Source organism: Miniopterus schreibersii (genome assembly GCF_964146895.1).
Source record: "Miniopterus schreibersii genome assembly, chromosome: 8".
NCBI lineage: Eukaryota > Metazoa > Chordata > Mammalia > Chiroptera > Miniopteridae > Miniopterus > Miniopterus schreibersii.
The window spans coordinates 1,585,555-1,611,012 of NC_138109.1; the positions used below are offsets into that span (position 1 = coordinate 1,585,555).

At 64.9% G+C, this 25,458-nt stretch overlaps 1 protein-coding gene across 1 annotated transcript in view; it reads right to left on the reverse strand.

The window, feature by feature from the left end:
• The window catches only part of MEGF6 (multiple EGF like domains 6), a 72,720-nt gene extending 48,462 nt beyond the window's left edge, over nt 1-24,258 (reverse strand). Inside the window, exons 1-4 of the mRNA XM_081145611.1 lie at nt 23,883-24,258; nt 18,350-18,484; nt 15,338-15,447; nt 5,415-5,519 (exon numbers count right to left, since the gene is read on the reverse strand). Coding sequence (XP_081001737.1) covers nt 5,415-5,519; nt 15,338-15,447; nt 18,350-18,484; nt 23,883-23,998 — 466 coding nt within the window. The 5' untranslated portion in view covers nt 23,999-24,258. The remainder of the gene's footprint in view (nt 1-5,414; nt 5,520-15,337; nt 15,448-18,349; nt 18,485-23,882) is intronic.
• Nucleotides 24,259-25,458: the final 1,200 nt, after the last annotated feature.

The following is a 25,458-nucleotide window of genomic DNA, read 5'->3' on the forward strand; positions in this document are numbered from 1 at the left end:
CCTCAGTGTCTCCGGCTGTAATTATGTCATTAAAAGACCAAGACTCTTAAGCCTGGAGAGAGGCCATGGCCCCACTGTGCTCAGACCAGGCCCAGGCCTGGGGACAAGTCATCTTAGAGGACAGAGGAGCCTTTATGGTGGGAGGGGGGACAGACCTGGTAATTAAAGGACTCACTGAAGGAATATGAATGCCCCTCCCTGAGCCAGCCGCTAGAAAGGCAGCTGGGCCTCCGCTGGGGCCATCCCTGGGCAGTTCGGGGAGCAGACGGGTCTGCAACCCACACTCATCCCTACCAACGCCCCTCCCACCCTGCCCTCCGCCCCGCAGGAACCTGGCCCGGAGCAGCCTCGGTGTCCCAGACCTGTCATGGCCAGTGGGAACCAAGGTCAGAGGGTCAGTGGGGTCCTGTCCTGATAGTAGGGCATCTGTCATTATAGTCAAAGCCACCCACTCCCTCCATTCAACCCACCAGGCCAGATCCACCCAGAGGCTGGTTCTCTGGAGATTTGGGGGCCATCCTCAAAGGAGGGATCTAGTGCAGCTAATGGGGTGTGTGCAGGAGCCCATGGCCACTCAGTCCACTTGGGCGGGGAACAGAGCAGAGTGGATCAAGGGCCTGGCGAGGCTCCCCCCGGGGAGGGGAGAACCAGGCCCCAGGCAAGCAGCAGTCACCAGGCCTGCCCTGGAGAGTGGCCAAGAGCAGCCCTCCTCCAGCCCGGGTCAGGCTCCCACCCTCAGGGGCGCGGGCAGCGAGGAGGGCCTGGGCCACTGCTTCCTCTCCGCTAATCAATATTCCCCTTTAGAAACAGTCACCCTTGAGCCGAGGCCGGGGGCTCCGGCCAGGCCTGGCCACCTCCTGCCTTCACTGCTCCCACTCCCAGGGACCCCCACCCACCGGCTTCCTGCTCAGGTGGGGAACCGAGGCTCCTTCAAAAGGCAGGACCCACCAGGGCGCAAGTGGCCTCGGTGTTTAGGCTCCGGGTAGGATCACCCACGCCTCTCCTTGCCAGTGTGGGGCGGGCCTGGGGGGCAGGCCACACCCGGTCCCCAAGGGCACCTGCCAGGCCAGCCCCAGAGCAGCCCTCCTGCGTCCAGGTCTTTTCGACCCTCTGAGAGGAGGCTAAAGGTCCTGGGATTCCAGCTGAACCTTCTGCCTCCCCGCCTCGCCCCCAGGGCCAACCTGGCTCCCCCACTCCTCTCGGCTCCTCGATCCCCTGTCTCCCATCTGGAACGCCACTCCAACCCACCAGCCTCTCCCCAAACCTGCCCCAGCCCACAAGCACACCTCCTCCAACCCACCAGCCTCTCCCCAAACCTGCCCCAGCCCACAAGCACACCTCCTCCAACCCACCAGCCTCTCCCCAAACCTGCCCCAGCCCACAAGCACACCTCCTCCAACCCACCAGCCTCTCCCCAAACCTGCCCCAGCCCACAAGCACACCTCCTCCAGGAAGCCCTCCAGACTGTTGGCCCTGATCACTCACTGGTCCCGGGAGCCAGAGTCCCGGAACTGCCTCAGAGACCCACCCAACCTGCCCATGTCATGGGTGAGGAAACTGAGGCCCAGAGGGGAGCCAGAACCAAAGCTTCCCAGACCAAGAAGGTACCCAGAGGCAACCCAGGCCTCAGTTCTGTCTGCCCTTGCCCCACGAGGTCAGGCCAGGCCAAGTCACGAGAGATGGCCAGGGGCAGCTGTGCCAGGATTCATCGCACAGGAGAGAGCCTATGTGCTCCCAAGCATAAGCTTTCTGTGCCTGTTTTTTCCTTAAAGCCTCCGCCCTCGGCCAGGAAGAGCACTCGCCCCAGCAGATTGGGGGGGTCGGGGGGGCACCTGCCAAGCTCCCTCGCGCAGCACGCAGGTGACCTAGCGCACCCGTAGGATGAAGCCACGTTTTCGGCCTGTGGAAACCTTTCCTCATCGGTCTGATGAAACATATGCTCCAACAAGACCCTAGAGCCACCACAGGACAGGGTCCCCGGGGTCCACCTCCCTCCTCCGCCGACCCCCAGGGCAGAGAGGCCAGCAGTCCTGGGTGTCCAGGCCCCGGCCACCCGAGGGAGAGGCCACATGGGAGCTGCACGGGCGGAGGCTCAGGCAGGCTGTGCCCGCGGTTACCCCAGAACAAAGGCAGGTCGCCAGCCACCATCCCTCCTGACAGTCCATACCCAGCCCAGGTCCTTGGGGAAAGCAGGCCCCCCTCCCCCGCCAGACGCCTGGAACCTGCACAAAACCGCTATGTCACCCCACCTAACGGGCAACAGGGGTGCAGCCGTCACCCTGGGCCCCACAGGCGCATCTGGAAGACCCGAAGCCCACCCTGGACCAGAGCTGCCTGCGCCTGGCTGGCACCGGGCTGGGTGGGGTGCAGGGCTGGGCAGTGGGCTCACCCAGGGCACCTCCGCCCTCAAGCCGCCCACACAGGCCCCTTTGTGCTCCTGCAGGAAGCCTTCCGCTGGGAGGTGGAACGAAGCCCTGAGCCCGGAGCCCCAGCGGGCAGGCGGGGAGGGGGGGCGCCGGCCGGCTCTTCCTGGGCTCCCGCCTCTGCTCACCACCCTCGGCCAGCAGAGTCCCTCTCCCCCTCCCCCTCTCTTTTGTTCAAATGAAAGAATTGGGGGAACAAGAAGAAATATGGTTTTTATTTTCAAAACTGGAATCAATTATAATTGGGGGTTAGTTCTGGAGAGCAGGTCTGCGAGCCTGCACAGAGGAGGGGCCGGGAGGCACTGCTGGGGGTGTGGGCCAGGGCACTGAGGAGAGGAAGGGGCTGCCCTGCCAAGGCATGACCCCACCCCAGCCCCACCCCAGCCCCACCCCAGCCCTCACCCCAGCCCTCATCCCAGTCCCCACCCCAGCCTTCACCCCAGCCCTCACCCCAGCCCTCATCCCAGCCCCCACCCCAGCCTTCACCCCAGCCCCCACCCCAGCCTTCACCCCAGCCCTCATCCCAGCCCCCACCCCAGCCCTCACCCCAGCCCTCACCCCAGCCTTCACCCCAGCCTTCACCCCAGCCTTCACCCCAGCCCCCACCCCAGCCTTCACCCCAGCCCTCATCCCAGCCCCCACCCCAGCCCTCACCCCAGCCCTCATCCCAGCCCCCACCCCAGCCTTCACCCCAGCCCTCACCCCAGCCCTCATCCCAGCCCCCACCCCAGCCTTCACCCCAGCCCCCACCCCAGCCTTCACCCCAGCCCTCACCCCAGCCCTCATCCCAGCCCCCACCCCAGCCTTCACCCCAGCCCCCACCCCAGCCTTCACCCCAGCCCTCATCCCAGCCCCCACCCCAGCCCTCACCCCAGCCCTCATCCCAGCCCCCACCCCAGCCTTCACCCCAGCCCTCACCCCAGCCCTCATCCCAGCCCCCACCCCAGCCTTCACCCCAGCCCCCACCCCAGCCTTCACCCCAGCCCCCACCCCAGCCTTCACCCCAGCCCTCATCCCAGCCCCCACCCCAGCCCCCACCCCAGCCTTCACCCCAGCCCTCATCCCAGCCCCCACCCCAGCCCTCACCCCAGCCCTCATCCCAGCCCCCACCCCAGCCTTCACCCCAGCCCTCATCCCAGCCCCCACCCCAGCCCCCACCCCAGCCTTCACCCCAGCCCCCACCCCAGCTCCACCCCAGTCCCCACCCCAGCCCTCATCCCAGTCCCCACCCCAGCCTTCACCCCAGCCCTCACCCCAACCCTCACCCCAACCCTCACCCCAGCCCTCACCCCAGCCCCCACCCCAGCTCCACCCCAGTCCCCACCCCAGCCCTCACCCCAGCCCTCAGTCCCTCTGGTGCCCAGGAGGCCAAGTTCGGGGGACTCATAGGGGACAGGAGGCTCAGACTCAGACGGCACTCTGGCCCTGGGGGCTCAGGGCTGGGCTCCTGGACAGGCAGGTGGGGAGGAGGGGACAGGTAAAGGTCTGGCCCTGTGTCACTGCCGCTTCTCAGAGGACATGACTAAGGACAGGCCACCCTCCAGAGTCACCTCCTCCCCGCCCTTCTCCCGCACGGGGACCACAGCAGCGTTCGTGTTGCTGACTGTCCCACCACAGCCCTCCCCCTGCCCCCCAAGCCCCCCACCCAAGGCCCTGGTATTTCCCAGAGAAATCCAAGTCAAGCAGCAGGAATGAGCCCCAAGGTCCTCAGAGCTTTTCTCCACACCACCTATCACCCTAATTACAGACCCCGAGAGGAGGAGAGGGGCCCCCCATTCCTGGCCTGGACCCCTGCCTGCATCGGGGTGGGCTGGGTCGCCCCTGGCCAGCCCACAGAGGGGAAGAAGCCTGACCCAGCGGGAGGCCTGGCGGAGGCTTGGAGGAGCCTGGTTGGTGCGGGCACAAAGCGAGGACCCTTGGCACCTGGAGGGGCCCTTCTCCCACCTGTGCGAGGCAGCAGCCCCCGCCCCAGATACCCAGAGCCCAGCACACAGCCTTCGGCGAGCAGGGGGCCCTCGACCAGCCAGCCTCTCCAATGGCCAGCAGCACCCCTCCCTGGGCCCCCGGCCCTCAGCCAGGCACTAGGAGTGGGCACCACATGTGCACACACAGGGAACAGTGACAGGGAGGGCTCCCCTCTGCAAGCAGGGGGCCTCCCACTCCCCACAATTTCCTGCTCTCCCTCCGGTCGCCTGCTGGGCGTCTGGACCTTGGGGGGGCATCTCAGGATGTCTGCCCTGGTGTCCACCGGAAGGAGCCCCAGCCGCTCAGCGGAGGCGAGTTCAAAGCCCGGGAAGCCGCTGGGAGCGTTTGGCCTGTGCGGGCGGCCGGCGTGGCTCTGCGCCCTGTCCCAGCAGGACCCCGCGGGCCAGCCCACGCGCCGCGGGGAGCGGGAACCAGAGGCGCCTCCTGCCTCCCACCAATCAGAGACTTTCGGGGCATACTTCTGACCATGTTCACGCACGTGTGTGCACCTGACAAAAGTCCTATCGCCCCCACACGCTAGCCATCCTCGCCCTGAGCACCCCGCCAACATTTCCCCCAGGGACAGTGCCCCATGGGGTGTCAGGCTTCAGTGCCCAGTGTGCCACCATTTTCTCAACCGACCACCGCAGGTAGGACCCCTGGGTGTCCCCCACCTTCCAACATTAAGGACATGGGAGACTCCAGCTGGCGGGCAGGCAGCTCGGAGACGCCTGGGACAAGCCACTTCCTGCGCTGCCCAGCAACCCCACCAGTCCACGCCCGTCTCTGCACCTGCATTCCCATCCACAGAGGGCATGGTTGAATGGGGGGGCTCCAAGATTATGGGGTACAGAGGCACCCATTGAGGAAGGAGCCTCAGAGTCACCCCCTCCTCCCACAACCTCAGCTGGGCTGCAGGGCACAGGGTGAGGGTATTGGAGAGGGACAGCCGTCCAGGGTCTCCCTTGAACACTGTGCCCCCTGCCCACGGTCAGAGCCTCGGTGCCTGACGGGGGCTCTACTCACCGTACTGACAGCGGGGACCCTGGAAGCCTTGGGGACAGTGGCACAGCTGGGCTGAGCCGGGAACGCAGCTGCCGCCGTTAAAACAGAGGCCAGCGCTGCATTCGGCTGTGGAGAGAGGAGAGAAGGCCCGTGAGCAGGGGCAGGAGCCTGGGGGCAGCCCCCAGCCCACCTGCCAGGACACAGAGTCCCTGCGGGGGACCCTCCCCACCACGAAGTTGACCCATAAAGAGAGGCCTCGGGCCTGGACAAGACCCAGACCCTCCCCATGGAAAGGAAAGTCCTCCCCGCACCACAGCCTGGACCACACCTGGGAGCTGAGCCCCGGAACCTGGGACCTGGGAGAGTCTCCCAGGCAGGCAGCCTAGCCCTGCTGTCAGGTCACTGGCCCCAGCTTTGCTGTCCTGGGTCACACACTGCCACCCCCCATGGCCACATGTGGTCTAGCGGAACCCCTCTGGGTGGGGAAAAAACCCCAACGCACAGCACCTTGCTATTTCCCAGCATAGCACCTCTCGACCAACCTAGGCACTTATGGGGGTGGCAGCTCATCTCCCCCCACAAGCCACAGGCTCTCTGAGAGCAGCCACCTACCCCACCATCACGTTCCTCAGGGACACAGAGAAGGTGTGGGATAAATTTTGTTGAATGAGTGAGTGAATGAATGAGTGAATGAATGAATGAGTGAATGAGTGAGTGAGGAGTGAAGGAGTGAGTGAGTGGGTGAGTGAATGAGTGAGTGAGTGAATGAATGAATGAGTGAGTGAGTGAATGAGTGAATGAGTGAGTGAGGAGTGAAGGAGTGAGTGAGTGGGTGAGTGAGTGAATGAATGAATGAGTGAATGAATGAATGAGTGAATGAGTGAGTGAGGAGTGAAGGAGTGAGTGGGTGAGTGAATGAGTGAGTGAGTGAGTGGGTGAGTGAGTGAATGAATGAATGAGTGAGTGAATGAATGAGTGAGTGAGTGAAGGAGTGAGTGAGTGAGTGAGTGGGTGAGTGAATGAGTGAATGAGTGAGTGAGTGAATGAATGAATGAGTGAGTGAGTGGGTGAGTGAGTAAGTGAGTGAATGAATGAGTGAGTGAAGGAGTGAGTAAGTGAGTGAATGAATGAGTGAGTGAATGAATGAGTAAGTGAGTGAATGAATGAGTGAGTGAAGGAGTGAGTGGGTGAGTGAGTGAATGAATGAGTGAGTGAATGAATGAGTGAGTGAAGGAGTAAGTGAGTGAATGAATGAGTGAGTGAATGAATGAGTGAGTAAGTGAGTGAATGAATGAGTGAGTGAAGGAGTGAGTGGGTGAGTGAGTGAATGAATGAGTGAGTGAATGAATGAGTGAATGAGTGAATGAGTGAGTGAATGAAGAATGAATGAATGAGTGAAGAGTGAATGAGTGAATGAGTGAGTGAATGAAGAATGAATGAATGAGTGAAGAGTGAATGAGTGAATGAGTGAGTGAATGAAGAATGAATGAATGAGTGAGTGAAGGAGTAAGTGAGTGAATGAATGAGTGAGTGAATGAATGAGTGAGTAAGTGAGTGAATGAATGAGTGAGTGAATGAATGAGTGAGTAAGTGAGTGAAGGAGTGAGTGAGTGAAGGAGTGAGTGGGTGAGTGAGTGAATGAATGAGTGAGTGAATGAATGAGTGAATGAGTGAATGAGTGAGTGAATGAAGAATGAATGAATGAGTGAAGAGTGAATGAGTGAATGAGTGAGTGAATGAAGAATGAATGAATGAGTGAAGAGTGAATGAGTGAATGAGTGAGTGAGTGGGTGGGTGAGCGAGTGAGTGAACAACTAAACAGCAGGCAAAGCTGCAGGTGACAGTGATTTGTCAGGAAGCCTCGGGGAGGGCAGGAGCCCCACAGAGGACGCTCCCTCAGGGCAGTGGGCCCACAGAGACCAAGGAAAAGGCAAACAGACGCACAGCGCTATGTCCCGAACCAGGGAGGGGCTCCTGGAGGCCCTGAGGCTGGTGGGATGCTGGGAACATGGGGGACCACAGAGCCTGGGACAGAGGGAAGCTTGGCTGGCATGGAGTGACACTGGGCAGGCTCCACGTGTGGCAGGACAGGCACCCGGTGCAGAGGGGGGGTCCACCACCCAGACACCGGGTGGGTCCACCGGCCCCTGGATCAGGAGGGCGGGGCAGTGGTCAGGGACACTCTGCAGCAGAGCCTTTCCACTGTCACCCAAGCCAGCAAACAACGGTGGCACCTCCCTCCACCTGGTGAGGAGCACCATGTGCACCACCGTGGGAAGCGTTTAGGGTTCAGCAACACTGGGCGTCAGAAAGCACAGACAGAGGGGGTGATGGTGAGGATGACACTGCGTCCGGGACCCTGCCAGCCTCACGGCCCACGATGCGATTATTGGGCTCCCATCCTATTAGCCGAGGTTTGGGTGGCATTTCCCAAACCTCGCCCAAGCAGCTGATTAGAGCTGTGAGTGGGAGGCGTGGGAACTGCAGTGCCCACTTCCCAGTGCCTGGCAGTAGCTAAGGGAGGCCACCTCCCTGGGAGCCCAGGGACAGAGCAGGCCCTGAGCCCCTTTGCTTTGTCCCTCTGTCCCTGTATCTGCCACTCAAACCTGGCCTTCCACCAACGCTGGCTGGAGACTAGGGGCCTGGATCGCGTGCCCCACTCCAACCCTCTCCCCTGCCGAGACCCTTGCTGCAGGGAGGGAGCCCAGCGCCACGCTGGGCATGAGGCTCCAAGCTCCCGAGGAAGAACCAAGCCCCCAGGCTGACTCTCCAGGCTCCGCGCCTAGACCACTGCCCACCACACAGGTGGCCACACCAAGTTTGAGAGGCCATCCTGTCAGTGGGAGAGGTGAGAGGTCGAGGCCACAGACCCCAGTGACTAAACCCTCCGCCCTTCCAGGCCCTGGCATCCAACCCCCGAGACTGAGCCCCAGAATGCAGATCTGAGCAGAGCAGTAGGTCCCTGCCTGGCCCCCCCTCCCCCCCCCGCCGCTGCACCACACCCACCTCCCCAAAGCTGGTCGGTAGGGCACAGGCCATGCACCTGGAACCTTACAGAAGGGCTGGTCCTGGACTGAGCCCCACCTGGTACCTGGATGGCTCTGGACTGGGGTCCTATCACCACAGATCACCAGGGGCCACCCAGGGACCTGAACCCAGCTGACCTCAGTACCTCCTGGTGGAATCTATGAATGAGCCTCTCACCTGCTGCTAAGATCACAGAGTAAGTCCCAGGACACAGACCCCCGTGCAGGTCTCAGCCCTGGGGCGCACTGGGCAGGCTGTGAGCCACCTCCCTGGCCCAGCCCCAGGCGTCCTGAGCACTCCAGGCTTGTGCTCCAGCTCCCTGTGCCTCCAGGCAGTCCAGTGCCAGGGGTGTGGGACACAGGGGAGGGGCACTGGGCCAGGTGTAAGGGCAGGGGGCTGCTAGCGTGAGTGTGAGCACATGCGTGTGGGTGCTAGTTCTGCATATTCTCACACTGGGCGCAGGGCCAACCGAGTCCAGAACGGAAAGGGAAAGTGAGGCGCAGAGGCAGGAAAGCAGAGGGCGGCCTCCCAGCAGCTCCTTCCATCAGGCCCGGGCAGCCAGGCCAGAGCCACGGGACCCAGGGCAGCCAGGCCAGAGCCACAGGACCCAGGGCAGCCAGGCCAGAGCCACGGGACCCAGGGCAGCCAGGCCAGAGCCACGGGACCCAGGGCAGCCAGGCCAGAGCCACGGGACCCAGGGCAGCCAGGCCAGAGCAGGGAAGAGACCTGCGCCTGCGGGTCCGCCTGCCTGGAGAACCAGAGCCGGACGCAGGGGCGCGCAGCCCGGAGCTCACCGCAGCCCTGACCGCAGGTGCTGGGGTAGCAGGCCCAGAGGGTGGGCTGCGTCCAGGGGCTCCTATGGGTGGGGCTCTGGCACAGCCCTTTCCAGGTTCCTGTGGCCTCACACCTTCCCCAGGCACGTGCAAGGCCCACTGCTCAGGCCATGTCGCACAGGCCACCCATGCCCTGGACAGAGAGAGAGGCCTTCCCCGAGCCCCATCGAAGCCAGCACCACCTGTGCCTCGTCACTCATTTTTCTCTGTAGCATTTCCCACTGACTAACATCATTTATCCCTCCCTCCCCTCCTCTCCCCCCACCCCCCACTGTAGGACATGAGCTCCATGAGGATAGGGCTGGTACCAGCCTCTGCTCCCTGACGCCTCCCTGGCCTGAGCGCAGCACCCGGGCACAGATGGCACGCAGGCCCTCGCTGAACATTTGTACAATGTATCACCTGGGGCAGTATTTCTCGGCACATGCTTTAGGGTCACTGTTTTATTGTTTTGACTTTGCTGTTACTTTTCCTCCTTTCTTTTTAAAGAATTCGTTTGGAAAACACTACATAGTCTGTCTCGGGAATCCACAGTGCTCATTAGCAAAATAAAGGCTCTGAGAAGTCCTGCAAAGGGAACCTGCTTCACTGTGCTGTAGGCAGAGCTTCCTGGACTGCAGAACCCCTTTCCCGGACCTCTTCACACCCCACGGGGCTGGCTCCTGGCACCTCCTCAGGCTCTGCCTCTCCACCCTGTGGCCTCCTCAGATGGACTGAGCCCAGCCCACGTGGAGAGGTAAGGCAGGCATTTTTCCTCGCTGTGTCAATCCCAGGGTCTGCATACGGGGACCTGGGGGTTACAGCTGCTCCAGACCAGGCACCTTATCCTTCCATGAGGGGAAGCCGGGGCCCAGGGCTACTGTGGCTGAAACATCGTGAGGGTCCAGGCAAAATCTGTCACCCAACTGGGATAGAGGTGGAATTCAGAGATCCACTCAGCAGAAAAACTTGCACCCCAGCAGCAAAGGGTTGGAGCCCAGCCGCCTCCCAGCGTATGTGGGCGGTGAGGCCACATGGACGGGGGAAGCCCTGGTCACTAGGTACCACTGCCCCTCCCGGCCAGCACTCTTCCTCTGGGGTCACCTCCCGGTCACCACGCTGCTAAGCGGTCTCGGAGGAATCCCAACACCATTAGAAGCTTCCTGCCATTCTCTCCACCGGCACGACGCCTTCTCCTTGTTCCTACACAAAAACCACAGGCTCTGACACTGTCCTGCACTCGCCCATGTCTCCAGGTCACCACGAAGCAGAAGCTCCGCCACAGCAGGTGCCATGGGATGGGGCGGCGGTGTCGGCTGCTTGTGGCCCACCCCTGCCCTGCCCCAGCCTGACCACTGCAGACAGCTGGGTCTGGGGTAGAGAGAAGGCCCTGGGAGGGCTGGAGGGACAGTGGAGAAATGACTGGAGGGGCGGAGGGTAAGAACTGGGGAGGGTGGAGGCAGAGCCAGCGAACCTGACCCAGGGGCCCCTCGGCAGGTGGCAGTGCCTTTCCCATGTGGGGGCCCCCACCTGTGTCCTCTCTGCCAGGCTCGGGGGCTCGGAGGACCCAGACCCAGCCTGCAGCACTGACGCCTGTGGTCACACCAGCCGGGAGGGGACCAAGGCAGCCACCCCAGACTCACCTGGCCCACAGAGGCAGGGGTTCCCAGTAGCCAGGGGCTCCCACACCTGCTCACTAGGGACGGGGGGGATTTGAGCTGGAGGGAGGGAGGCAGAGGGCTGGCTCCCAGGGAGAAGCCCACTCCAAGCAGAGGGGCAGCTTGAGAGAGGCCCCGTGTGCTGCCCACCTTCTCCAGCCAGCTGGCCAGCATCAAGCACCGACCGCTCCGCCCCCAGTTCCTCCTGCCCCGGGCTCCGGTCTGCTCCCTGAACTCTCCAGGTCCCCGCTCCTGGCCTCCCGGGCCATCCTCACACAGACGCCCCAGGTAGCCCTAGGCTTCTGGTCACAACCTCAGTGTCTGTTAGCAGCCAGCCTCCCCACGGGACCTGAGCTCCGCACGGCCGTGGCTACCCCACCAGGTCCCTCTGAGTGCCCAGTGCTTGGTGGCAGTGGAGCAAAAACTGACCGAATGAGCCCGGCCAGCGTGGCTCAGCAGCTGAGCATCGACCTAGGATCCAGGAGGTTGCAGTTCGATTCCCCATCGGGCACATGCCCGGGTTGTGGGCTCCACCCCCAGCAGGGGGCCTGCAGGAGGCAGCTGATCAATGACTCTCATCATTGATGTTTCTCTCTCCCTCTCCCTTCCTCTCTCTGAAATCAATAAAAAACATATTTCTTAAAAACTGACGAAATGAATTAGTGAGTGAACGAACGAGCGAACAGATGCTCGGGGGAACTGAGCTGCTCCCAGCAAGACGGTGAAAGAATCAGCCGTCGGCGCATCTCCGTCTAGAAGCCAAGGCGGCCTCCGCCGTCGATGTCACCCACGCACGTGTCCGTGGGGACGGTCCTAGAGGCCGCGCGGCAGGGCGGGCCTCCAAACCCCGAATAGGAGAAGGGGTTCCTCCCGCCGACCCGCACCCCCTCTCAGCAGCGCGGGCGCAGACAGGTGCCCCCGCGTGGGCTTGCTGCCCGAGTCCCGTCGTGTCCCTGGGGATGGGGGGGGGGGGCTCGGCGTCTGAAGCTCGTCCCACGGAGGACGCGGAGTGACCCACGCGGCGGCGGCGCCTCACCCTCTCCTGGCGAGTTACAGAACCGAAGAGCCCGCCCGCGGCGCCGGGCCCCCAGCCGTCCTTCTAGGGAACCTCAACTAGGTCCACCTGAGGCGCAGGTGGCCGGGCTCGGCTGCCGCTCGGGCGCCGTCTCATTGGCCGGCGTAGCTGTCACTCAGGGCGCCGGTTCGTTGGCTGTCATAGCTGTCACTCAGGGCGCCGGTTCATTGGCCGGCGTAGCTGTCGCTCAGAGCGCCGCCGGCGTAGCTCTCTCTCAGGGCGCCGGTTCATTGGCCGGCGTAGCTGTCGCTCAGGGAGCCGGCTCATTGGGCGATTATCCCGACGAGCCTGAACCGCCCTCCAGTGAAAGTGGGAGGAGCCGGCTCTTCCTCGCCTCCGCTCCGGTAAACCAGCTGTTCACCGAGAATCTCACAGCGTCCTCTACCTTCTTTATTCTTGAAACATTCTCGTCGTTGTCATTACGCCGTCCATCCGAGATGGCGAGCTGAGGGTGCACTGGCATCGCCCCCAGCCTCCAGCCTCCAGCCTCCAGCTCCCAGCCTCCAGCCTCCAGCTCCCAGCACCCAGCTCCCAGCCCCCAGCTCCCAGCCTCCAGCTCCCAGTCCCCAGCACCCAGCTCCCAGCCTCCAGCTCCCAGCACCCAGCTCCCAGCCCCCAGCTCCCAGCCTCCAGCTCCCAGTCCCCAGCACCCAGCTCCCAGCCTCCAGCTCCCAGCACCCAGCTCCCAGCCCCCAGCTCCCAGCCTCCAGCTCCCAGTCCCCAGCACCCAGCTCCCAGCACCCAGCTCCCAGCCTCCAGCTCCCAGTCCCCAGCACCCAGCACCCAGTCCCCAGCACCCAGCTCCCAGCACCCAGCTCCCAGCACCCAGCACCCAGCACCCAGCTCCCAGCACCCAGCCCCCCACTGGGGCCCCCACTCCCTCCCCAGACACGGAGGACATGAGTGTCCCGAAAGGCCAGCCACGGGCTGTTCCCGGATCCCTGAGACGAACACATGAAAGCCAAATACATAAATAAGCAAATCCTGCCCTAAAAAAAGAATTTTCGAAAACAAACAACCAAGAAAGGCAAAGCTTCAAGTTCCGGATACACGTTCTGACCCTGTCCCATGGAGATCCTGTCCCATGGGGACCCTGTCCCGTGTCTCCTGGAAGATGTGACAACCTGGGCCCCCAAGGCCAGGCCCAGTGACTGAGACACTCCCCATCTCTCCACCACCCAGCCCTGCCCCCAGCCCAGCTCCTTCACCTCTGTAAGGCCCAGGCTCCCCTGGGGAGGGTGCCGGCTGAGACTCACCTTGTGCTAGGGAACTCCTCGGGTTCTGCTGCCCTGGGTGGGTTCGGACCCCACATACCGCATTCCCACTCCTGCACTCCAATTCCTGTACCCCACTTCTACATCCCCACTCCTGCACCCCACTCCTATACCCCCACTCCTGCACCCCACTCCTGCATCCCCTCTCCTGCATCCCCACTCCTGCACCCCCAGTCCTGCACCCCACTCCTGCATCCCCTCTCCTGCATCCCCACTCCTGCACCCCCAGTCCTGCACCCCACTCCTGCATCCCCACTCCTGCCGCCTTGTCCTCCCAGGCAGACAGAGCCACAGCACCCAGCACAGCTAGAGCTCGGGTTCAGCCAGACTGGGGAGGAGGGACCGTCACAGCCCCTGACCCTACAGATCGTCCCAACCTTGGCCTCGAGTCCCTGAAAACCCAGCACTCGGGGGCTCATCTGCACAGGGGGAGAGGCCCGCCTGGCCTTCTGGGGTCTGGCCGGCCCCTGGCCCAGCTGCTCCTTCCGCCCAACCCTGGGCTGGTCACTCTAAGACCCGGGAGAAACCAAGGGCCTGGGAGGCCCAGCTCAGGGGTGCAGAGCAGACACATCCTGGGTCCGCTGCTGCTGGACAAGCCGGGACCTGCGGCCACTCCCCTCCCCCAGCCCAGGAGCCCAGCCACACGTCCTGCACCCACGTCCCTTCCTGGGTGGACAGGCCCTGCCTCCCCCACTCAACTCAGGGACACAGGCCTGGCCCGCTTCCTCCCCAGCCCCCGTTACTGTGTCAGGGTTGCTAGAGCCACCTTTGGCAGGCTGAGGAGCCCCCAGCGGAGCGGAAACGGGGGCCTGGCTTTGATGTCCACCCTGCACCCACTCAACAGACCCCTTTGTTCCCGACGCCAGCCCAGAGCCGCCAGCCCAGAGAGCTGCAGACGCAGATCAGGGACCGAGGGCGGCTGCAGGGGCGGACGCCCCCCCCACGGGCAGCTGGCCGGCATCCACGCCCCCCCCACCGTCCCTCCTGCCCGCGGCCCCCTGAGCGGCTTCCTTCTCTACCCTCCACTCCCTTCCGGAGAGAATTATTCATTTCCTCTCCCAAGGAAACATCGCAGCATCCTCTCCTGTCCCCTTTGCCCCCAGAGTTCACGTGAGGCAGTCTTCAGCCCCCACGTTTTCTGCGTGAGGAGGGGCCCAGGGGCCCCAAAGACAGGCTATGACAGGACCCCTGCGTCAGGTTCCTGTCCCAGCCACCCACCGCCAACCCCTGGACGTGGGAAGCGGGGACCCCAGTCCCCCCTCACAGCACCGGACGCCACGTCACTGTTTCAGGGGACACAAGACCTCTGGGCCGACCTGTCCAGGGGAGGGACGCTGGCTCCTCTGGGCCAGGCAGCCTCACCTGCCCACACGGCAGCACTGAGCCCCACCCTTCCACGAAGCAGAGGCTCCCCAGCCACCCGCTGGGCCCTGACACCCCGATTCCAGCCCAGCCACGCTTCCCGGAGCCTCCATCTCCATGTCTGTCGGCACCTGGATGCGGGGCTCCCCTCCCTGCTGCGTCCACCAGGACTTGCTCTCAGAGGGGGGCAGCGACTCCATTCAGCAGAGAAGGGGGGGCTGAGGCGCAGGGGGCAGCGGTGGGAGGCAGGATGGGAGCGGTTCCCCTGAAAGCCCACCGAGGCCGGGTCCCAGTGCCCAGGCCGGCCCTTCTGGGACAAAGAGGGCCCGGAGACCAGGACGTGGGCATGGCGGGACAGGTGGGCAAGGGGTCAGCCTCTGTGACACTGACCCCAAACCAGGCTCAGGGGTGCCCGAGAGCCCCTCCCGATGGTGCCAGGCACTGGGGCCTGCAGACGGCCTCCGCCCGCCCAGCCCTGTCTCCAGGGCCAGCATCGGCACAGGGGTTGTCGCGGCTCCTCCTCTCATACTTAGTTATAAAAGCCTTTGGTGAGCGCACTGGCTGAAGGAGTGGCCCTGGACGTCTCTCACTGACTGCGACAGTCTTGCCAAGTGCAGACAATGGGGCGGGGCTGCATCTCACCCTTGGCAGCTGGGAGGGACAGTCCCCAGGAGACAGGGTCCCTTCAGAGGCAGATCTAGCATCTGTAGGTGGCACAGGTGGGTGGGCCACTCACCTGAGAGGCAGCCCTGGTCACCAGGCTGCTGGCTCCACCCGGGGCAGCACCTGAGCACGGTCTGGGCCTCCATGGTGTACACTTGCCGGTAGCCTGTGTAGTAGACGGTTCTGGAAAAGGAAGGAGAAGGGAAGGGCCGGTGGCATCTCACCCCCTGCGGTTGACTCTGGCCGCACCCCCTCCCCCAGGCTGTCCCCCAAGCTGATCCTCTGAATGTCCCCACCTCACAGCTGAGTGGGTGAGGCTCGGAGGTGGGTGGAAGGCCTGTGTCCAGAGGCTGGCCCGGGGTGCACGTGCCCTGGACCCAGCAACAGGCTTCCTGCAGCTCGCTCGGCCCGGGATCGCAGTACCCCACCCCCTCCTCCCCCACGGCAGCCCCAGCTGGGCACAGACGTGAGCAGGGCCCGGGCAGCGTGGCTCAGCAGTTGAGCATCGGCCTGGGATCCAGGAGATCGAGGTTCGATTCCCGGTCAGGGCACATGCCCGGGTTGCGGGCTCGATCCCCAGTGGGGGGGGGGGGTGCAGGAGGCAGCCCATCAATGACTCTCATCATTGATGTTTCTCTCTCTCCCTCTCCCTTCCTCTCTCTGAAATCAATAAAGATATATTTTTAAAATAATAAAATAAAAATAAACTAATACAGGACTCAGGGCTCAGCACATGCCCTGGGTCCCCTGGCTGTGAGGTCCTATGTTTATGGTGACAAGACTGGCATGTGGATGTGGGGGGCAGGAGGGACTGGAGGGGCGAAGGAAGGACAAGATGGTGGAGTAACCGGGGAGGAAGGGGACTGGCCGGCCACCCTGCAGCCTCAGGCACAGGGACACCTTTCTGGCACCCAACGCCATCAGTGACCCAGACCCAGGCCCAGGCCCAGCCAACAGCCACGGGGTCAAGGGCCCTTGAGCCCTGGAGAGCGGCTGGAGAGCCTGAACTGCCGTCTGTCTCCAGGAAACAAAACCCCCTCCAGGGGTGCTGGGCTCGGCCTCAGGAGCCTGGGAGAGCCTGAGAGCTGGTGGCTGCCCTGGGGACCCGGACCCCACAAACAATCAGGGCCGCGTCTGGGAAACGCGGTGCGTGCGCGGCCCACGGCGGTCGGGGCTCTGCAAACACGGCCCTGGCAGGACATGAAACCGCCTCCCGCAGAGCGACCGCCCCAGCCACAGCGGGACAATATTTGGCAGAGCGGAGTATTTGGGCCCTTCCACCGTAAATATTTATCTCTCTCCCGGGGCTACGTGCAGGTCCTCGCGGTCACTGGGAAGCCCGGGTGACCTGGCCCATCTGCCACCCTCTCCTAGGTCCCCAAAAGTAGGAGATCCTTGGAGACAGCCGATCAGCCTGCAGCCCCCAGGGGCCCCAAGAGCAGACCCCTCACTCCCCTGCAGCTCACACTGGACACCTCCAAGGGGCTCCAGCCACCAGCTGGGTGCTGGTTCATAGCAGGGCCACTGTCACAGGAAGGCGTGACTGCCAGGTGGGTGCCCAGGCCTCTATCTGCAGCCACCGGGGAGCCCTGGCCACAGCGCAGCAGGATCTGGGGAAAGGCCTGGTGGCTGGCACACGTGGGCTCTGAGCTCCAAGCACTCCCTTTCCCTCCCTCCCTCCCTCCCTCCCTCCCTCCCTCCCTCCCTCCCTCCCTCCCTCCCTCCCTTCCTTCCCTCTTTTCTTTTCTTTCCTTCCTTCCTGCACCCCTACAGAGGGGGGGCCTTTCCTCAGCCTGGGGGGCTCCCCGAGCCTGGGCGGCCTGTGTTGGCTGGCAGGTTCGTCAGGAAACACTCCTGATGCACTAGAAGTGACATGGAGAAGGGGGCCTGGACAGGAGGCCTGGACAGGAGGCCTGGACCTAGTCGGGGCTGATGGGGTGACAGGAAGCAGGGGACTCAGGCGAGCTTCCCAGGAACCCAGAGTCCCTGTGGGGTCCTGAAGGATGGATGGGGTGAGCCAGCCACAGAGGCCTCCCGGGGCCGGCCACAGCCTCGAGGCTGCAGGAGGGACATCGCGTGGGGAAACCTCCCACGTGGGCACAGTGACCTCAGCCACAGGAGTCGTGGGAGGGGACCTGACACACTAACACGCCAGGAGCCTCCAAAAGGGGGGCGAGGCTGGGCCCCGAAAAACACATGGCGCTGGTACGAGGAAACCCCACAGGACACCCGATGGTGGGGGGCACAGCGGTGGCCAGATGACTCTCGTTCACCCGGAGTGGGTGCTGTGAGGGGCAGTGGCTCCCCCTGCTGAGGACCACTGTGGAGCTTCACTCTCCTCTGAACACACAACCGTACAGCAGACCAACATGTAAAATAAGAGCTGCACCTCCCGAGGGCTGAAGGTGGGCGCCGGGAGCCCCCGGAGCAGGCACGGCAGGTTCGCACCAGGCAGGCAGCTCCCCCAAACCTCGCTGAGAAGCTGGGCACCCCCCCCCCCCCAGGACTCAGAACCACCTTCCCTCCACCTGGCCCGGGGCAGCCGCCAGCTTCCAGGCCAGGGAGTTGCCCAAGTGGGGACCCCCCACCCCCGCCCCAGCCTTGCAACCGGCCGTTCCAGGACGTGGGTGGAAGAGAAGTGCACAGGCGCTCCCCACGCTTGGTTTTGAAATAAAATCTTGAGCAATAAAAGGTTTCACACGGGCTTGGGCACGAGCCCAGGGGTCAGGCAGCGGCCAGCTCCAGCCAGGAACGTGCAGGCTGGGCGCCCTATGCTCACCCTCTCCTGGGCCAGCAGCCCTCCCCCATAGGGTCCCTGCCTCCCCAGGGGTCTCCCCACAGGGTCCCCTCCTCTCCATCCCCACCAGGGACAGCCACGCAGGACGGCTGCTGTTGGAACCTCAGTGGCAGCCTCACCCCAGGGGGTGTGAGGGACCCTGACCTCAGTCAGACTAGGGGCTTTGAGCCAGGGGTACAGGTGGCCCTGACACCAGGATGGTCCCCCGGCCTGGGCTCCCTGCTCCTGGGTGGCCGGTGCTGTTCTCGGTGTGAGCACGGCCCCCACCCCTGCACGGGACCCGCGTACCTGCGCTCATGGCTTACGCACCACGCCTGGTGCCCGCAGCCTGGCTTCCACACGGGCACCGTCCGGCTGAAGGCCCGCACACAGGGCTGGTGGCGGCCCACCAGGGTCAGCTCCTGCTCGGCACACACATGGGGCCTGTGACAGAGGACAGTCGGTCAGCGCCCTGGCCACCCACAGCTGGCGGGCACCGACCCTGCTGCATACCCACCCTCGGGCGCCCAGCCAGACACAGCGGGCTCCAGACCCCAGGCCCGGCCCCACACAGGTGCCCAGCTCTGTGCCCACCCAGGCCCCACACAGGTGCCCAGCTCTGTGCCCACCCAGGCCCCACACAGGTGCCCAGCTCTGTGCCCACCCAGGCCCCACACAGGTGCCCAGCTCTGTGCCCACCCAGGCCCCACACAGATGTCCAGCTCTGTGCCCACCCAGGCCCCACACAGGTGTCCAGCTTGAGGGGAAAGGAACAATGACCGCAGGGCCCTGTCTGAGCACCCCCACCCCCAGGCTACACTGTCCACATCGCCCCAATCCTGCCAAGGCCTCAAAACATGGACATCACTGGTCTCCCGAACTGGGGTCAGCAGGAACAGCGACAATGTTGACTTTGAGTCCGTCTGACTCAACCTTAGGTTCCCTCCAGCCCAGCCATCCTGTCCCCAGAGCCGGTCACACCGGGCAGGCGGCTGAGCACGCGCGGCATGGGCAAGAGCAGAGCAGCAGGGAGCAGGGCGTGAGGGCTCCCAGGGCAGGGGTGCGGCCAGCTTCCAGCGACCACGGTCTCCTGCAGTTGGTGGCTTCCCAGAACCCCTGACTGTTAGGACAACGAAGGCGCCTGCTCAGGACGGAGGTGGGGGTGACTGAGATGGGGACACCCGCCTGCTCCAAAGGGGATGGGACCGGGTCCCGGAGAGGGGCCAAGCAGGGTGCCCTGACTCAGAGACAGGCATGGTCCCCACCGGGGCAGATTTGGGGAGAGACCGCAAGTCCGCGCTGCTCCTTGAAGCTCGCAAAGCCAGTGGGCTCCAGGGGCCTCCGAGGAAGACGCCTCCTCCTGCGTACAGCCAAGCTCTGGGCTCACCCCAGGAGGAGGCTGCGATCCAAACTGGGGAACCACAGGCCAGCAACCAGGCACAGCGCCCCTGCCAGCTCCCACCTGAGTCCCCCGCCCTCCTGACCTACAGCCACCTGGCCACATCACCACCCTCCCACCCCACAGCCTGTCTGCTGGCTGCCCTGCCCTCCCGGGGGCCACCCTTGGAGACTCTGGCCCACCCTGTCCAGCTGTCCTGACCCAAGGCCAGCCTTGCACGCTCACACACACACACATAAATACACATGCATTCACAAGCACAAGCACACGTGCACACACATGCATGGGCCCTCACATCCTTGCCCTCTGGCTCCAAGTAGGTTTGGCCAAGGGGAGGACCAGCAGGATCCTAAAGGGCAAGGGGGGATCGCAGGGAAGAAAAACAGTGGGGTACTTGTCTTTCCTCATCCCTTCCTGCTGGGCAGTTTGGGGGGGCTGTGACCCTCACCTCGGGCCCCAGCACCCTTGGGCACCTGCCTCCAGCTGTGGCTCTCTCTAGGTTCCAGGTAACAGGCCCTCTGTGCCCTTCACCCCAGGGGTAGAATTGCCTCCCCCATGGTTGGCATACCGGGTGGTGCCCCTCACCCTGCCCTGTGCCCGGACAACACCAGCAGCCTCTCCTGGGAACTGGTCAGAAATGCAAATCTTGGGCCCCAACCAGACCCGCAGAACCAGAAGCTGGGCATTCGGGGGACGCAGATGTAGACTCATGTTTGAGAAGCGCTGGCCCAGTGCCCCGAGGCCTGTGTTTGGGTCTCAGCCCCCATTCCCACAGGCACCGACCTTCCCTGTGCCTGGCCCCGCCGCCGCCGGGAGGGCGAGGACCCAGCCCTGGCCGTGCCCGGGCTGTGAGGGAGAAACAAGCCAGCACAGAGACGGCTCCGGGCAGTGCTGTGGGTGCAGCTGGTGGCACTGTCAGGCTGGGCACCCACAGCGGGAGGGGCCCGGGCACCACAGAGCCACCTGTACAACTACAATCACCCGAATGAGCCACTGCAGGTGTGGCATCGTTTCTGCTCCAAATGCCTGTGCCCACACCTGTGCCTGGCAACAGGTACCAACTCCCAGCTTCCCTGGGGAACAGCAGGAGGGGGGAGAGGACCACAGGGGTGGGGCTTAGCCCCCCCCAGCTTCCTGCTGCAGCCCAGCCCTGACCCAGAAGGGCCCCGCGCTGTGGACACCTGTGAGGGGCTCCAGCATCCTCTGAGGACAGGATGGCGTGAGGAGGGTGGTTACGAGCGGGGGGCTCGGAACCGACAGCCCAGGCCTGGGGCTGCCACATAGCCTGAGTCGCTGACCCTCCTGAGGGCCTCAAATGAGGCCCGGCCCAGGCCCTGCTCAGAGAAAGGCCTGTGTGTCTGGGTCCCAGGGCCCCACATCCCCTGGGATGTCACCACCGTTCCCTCATGCGGACCCCAGCTCAGCACACAGGATGCCAGCATCGAGGCCTCGGGGAGGTGACACCACAGAGCACAGGTTTTCGGCTGGGGGGGGAGTGGGGGGGGTGCAGGAGGAGCTGGGGCAGTGGTCTGGCTAGTGGGCCACCCGGAGGGGAAATGCCCCATAGGGGTGGGGCAGGAATCCGGGGGAGCTGGGTGCTGCCCTCTGCAGGGCCTCCCTCCCTTCCTTCCCGGCCCTCCTCAAACCCCAGCCAGTGGGCAGCTACCAGTCAGCGAGATGGTGAGCCAACGGCCGCACAGCCGCCCTTCCGGCACATCCACCCTGGTCACTCTCCATCCCCTGCCCCCCTGTCCCCGCCCCCCTGAGGCACCTGCCTGGCTCCTCCCCGGGCTTGAAGGACCTAGCCAGCTCCTCTACATGCAGGGAGGCTGCATCTCTCCATGTCCCTGAAAACGGGGAGCCCCAGGCCTGGGTGGGTCCCGATCCCTTTAAAGGGAGGAGAGGTGAGCCCTGGGGTTACTCTCTCCTCCAGGAAGTTCCTGGCACCTCAGAAGCACAAGTTAGTGGCTTTCCCATTTGGGGGGATGGAGGAAGTGGGTGGAGGCAGGGCGGAGAGAACAGGTCAGGTGGGAGGGGCCCCTGGTAGACATCTGGTGTCTGGTCGGTAAGAGCACAGGCCTGGCAGGTGGGTCCTGCTTCCCACCTGGGGCAGGGGAGGCTGTCCCAAAGCCCACAGTAAGCCCAGCTCCGTGGGAAGGGGTTCCTCCAGGCAGCATGGGGCTCCTGGAGGCTGGTGGCCTTCGCCCAGAGTCAGGGGTAAGGGTGGGCACAATGCCTGTCCCTCTGGGGTTGGGCGGGCCCAGGTCTAGCCCTGGGGCTGGGAGGCTCCGAGAGGGTCACGGCCAGAGCTACTTGCAAGACCGGACTTGAGCCTGGAGGGCCCGTCTCGCCCTGGTCAGGCGAGGTCAATAACCAGCTGATTGGCCACTTTCCCAGCACGGCTGCCAGAGGCGATGTAGAGCCTCCTCTGAACCCTGCAGCCTCAGACCACGGCTGGTCAGAGGTCCGGTGCGTGGGGACTTCATCCCTGCTCCCACCGCCTGGACAGCAGGAGCCAAAGTACCAGACACATCCCTCCCACAGTCCCACATGCCCCCCCCACAGCACCCTCCCCACTTGGCCTCCCCGCAAAGGCCACCACGGAGGGTCAGGAAGCTGGCCAGAGGAGGCAGGGCTGCCTGTGCTGGTCAGGGTGGCAGGGCGGGCATGGACCTCCTAGGACAAAGCACTTTCTGGGACCCTTGCAGTCCCCTCCCCTGCCCCTCTGGGCACCTCCAGGAGCCCATCCGCTCCCACCAACCTTCTGCTCAGCAGAACAGCTCTCAGCATGGAGACCTCCCTGGGGTGGGGCAGAAGGACACTCTCCTCCTACAGCCACCAGCCACGCCCACCGAGGCCCCATTGCAGGTCCCCCCCAGCCCGCTGCAGGTCAGACAAGTCAGGTGTTCAGGAGACAGAAGGGCCACGGCAGGTGTGCCCGAAAGTATCACAGAACTCAACATGCGCGCGGCGATCTGAGCACAGAAGCCCCGAGTGGCCATGCTCCAGAGCAGGGGGTGGTGGGCACCACTGCCTGGCCGGTGGAAGGCCCCCCAAGGAGCAGGAGCCCGGGATTTAAAGCACAGGAGAGAGTGGGGGAGAGGTCCTGGGGAAAGTGTAAAGCAAAAAGACACCGGTGCCTCCCGCAGTCCGTCAGCCCTGGCGGCACAGGCTTTCCCAGATGCCCGAGGCTTCCCAGGGCCCTAGGTGAGCAGGTGACCTCACAAAACATCCCCTGGGGCTCAGGAAAAGGGGCGCAGGAAGGGCGACTAGCAGTCCCCACATGTGCCCTGGGGAGAACGGAGCCCTCTGAGCCTGCCCACCCCTCCCCACACCCTGGGATTCCCAGGAGCTAGGTCACTGGAAGTCCCCGGCCAGCCACACAGAGCCGGCCGGCTGAGCGGCCAGTGCCACCGTGATAATCCCTCTGAGGCCGCAGCTTCCCTCTGACAGACTAAATTCCCTGGGGTCACAGGAAAGAGAGGTGTCCGGCAGAAGCCACGTGCAGCGAGGGGACTCAGGCTGCTCACATTTCTGGTTGCAAAGGCCCCCAACCCAGAGACGGTGCTTTGAAAGGCCACAGGAATCTTCCGCCTCCGGCCCAGGGGAGGGGGTCCTGGGGGAGCGTGAACTTGCCCAGCCCCTGCTCCGCCTGGAAGCCTGTCCAGTCCGTCCTGCATGACCAGGTGCACCAGGCCGGCCGGGGAGGGCTGGACAGGAGGCCTGGGCCACTCACCCACCCCTCTGCAGCCCCTGGGCACCCTCTCCGAGCTCGCAGGCCCCGCACCCTGGGGGAGCGCGGGGTGGGGGCTTCGGCTGGCTCCCCCGGCCTCCTCCACGCGGACGGGGTCTGGCACCAGCTTCCCTCGGAGGCCAAGGGGAGGATCGCCTTGCCTTTCAGAGAGACCGCCACCCCGCCGGCCGGAGTCGGCTTTCAGACCTGAGTCCCGCTCAGTGGGCTCCCTGACCCTCTCTTCCTGCCCATTCCGGCTGAATTCCTCCCCCTGTCTCTCAGCCCCGGAGCGCACGTGTTGAACACATAAACCGATCCTGCGTGGCCCCCGTCTGGGCAAAGCCCGCCCCTGCGCAGGCCCCCGGCCCCGGGAGACAGGCTTTGGAAGGAAGTGAACACTGGCTGCTTCCTTTCTGCCGTCTCCAAGCCGGGCTCCCTGGGCGGACCCTGCCTGGCGGGGACCCAGATTCCCTCACCTCGGGCCTGGAGCGCAGCATCCGCCTGGCGCGCACCCCCCTTTGCACAGAGGAGGGGGGCGAGCGAGGGGAAGGGGAGAGGCCGCGCGGGGGCCCCCAGCCCCGGAACCTGGTCTCAACCTCCCCCACCCCAGTTATGGCAAAGAGCCCCCTGTCCTCAGCGCCCCGGGACAGCCTCCCAGGGGCCCGGGTCCCCCGACGTCGCGCCCAGCGCTCCCGCTCCCCGCTACTCACATGCCGGGCTGCAGGCGGAGCTGGGCGCCGGCTGGCACGGCGGGCAGCAGCAGCGCCAGGGCCAGGGCCAGGGCCACAGCGCCTCTCGCCTCCTTCGCCTCCGGAAAAGCAGGCATCGTGCCCGCGGCCCCGCGCCGGGTCCCTCCTTCGGTCCCCAGCTCACAGGCGACCCCGGCGCGCCCTCGGAGCCACCGCCTCCACGTGCGCCATGGCCCAGCGGGGCCCGGGGACAAGGGGCGCAGCCGCAGGTGCCCGCGCCGGATCCTCGGAGCCCGAGGCCGCCGCAGGTGCGGAGCGTCCGGCTTCAGCGGAGACCTGCGCGCCTGGGTCCGGCGGACGCGGTGAGGCCAGTGCGCGCCCAGCCCCGCGCGCCGCAGGCCCACCCGCCTCCGCCCCGCCCGCTCGGCTGGACCCCAGACCCGACCCCGCCCACAGCCCGTCCGGACAGACCCCTTCCAGCCCCGCCACGCCCACGGACACGCCCACGGACACGCCCAGGCCCCTCTATGCCGCCCCGCCCGCCCCCTGCGCGCTCCGTGCCCATCCCCGACCCCCGGCGGGGCCAGCCCGGGCCCTTCCCGCCCCCGGCTCTCGGGCTCTGAGCCCCAGGTCCCCCGCGATCGCTGTGGCCGACCCGGTGGGCGGGGCGCCAGGGGGCACCCCCCCGCCCCGGGCCCGGGCCCCGTCCTCGGGCAGCTCAGCCCTCCCTGCCTCTTACGCCCCAGGAGGAACCGGCCTTGGCTCGCCTTCCCCGACGGCTCCGTGCACCGTCCCCGCTGGCACCGCGCCCCCCCCCCCCCCCCCCCCGTCGCCTGCAGTCTGGGGCCGCGGGCGCCCTGCTCCCCAGGTTTCTCCCTGCGCCCCGGTTCTTTGGGATTCCGGCCCCCCGGGCGGGACGGTCCCCTCGGAAGGCTTTTGAAGGGCAGAGGGAGACGCAGTCTGCGTGGGGCCAGGCAGGTGGCCGGGAGGCGGGCACCCGAGTCACACGCCCCTAGAGGAGCGCGAGCCCCCCGGGCCCAGGCGCAGAACCCGCGACGGGCAGCCCGGCTGCCCAGCGGGCCGGGCTCCGCTCCCCCAGCGCTTCAGGGGGCCCCGTGACCGGAACCCCCACCCTCACAGCCTGGAGCCCCTGGCCGGCCAGGCTGGGGGGTGAGGACCTCCAGCTGTCCAGAAGCAGAGGAGATAGCAGGGCCCCCCACTATCAGACTGAGGGAGGGTTAGGGTCACCTTAAAGGGGGGGCTGTCAGGGGGCTGCTGTCACCCTGCTGTACAGACTGGAACCTCAGGTCAGGACAGGGGGCCGGGGGGACAACACCCCCAAGTTGCCCAGCTAGTAAACTGCAGATCTGGGAACTGAACACAGGGGTCTGGACCCCTGGACCTTCCCTAAAACCCCTACTCTGCTGCCTTTAAATATAAGAAAATCAGGAAGGTGTGAGCAGCAGACAGACGTCCAGCAAGTCTGACCGCCCGGGTCGGGGCTGGGTCGTGGGCAGCTCAGGCTGCCGGACTAAATGCCACAAAATGCCACCGCAGGCAGCTGTCTCACCTTCCCCGAGGCCCGAAGTCCCAGGTC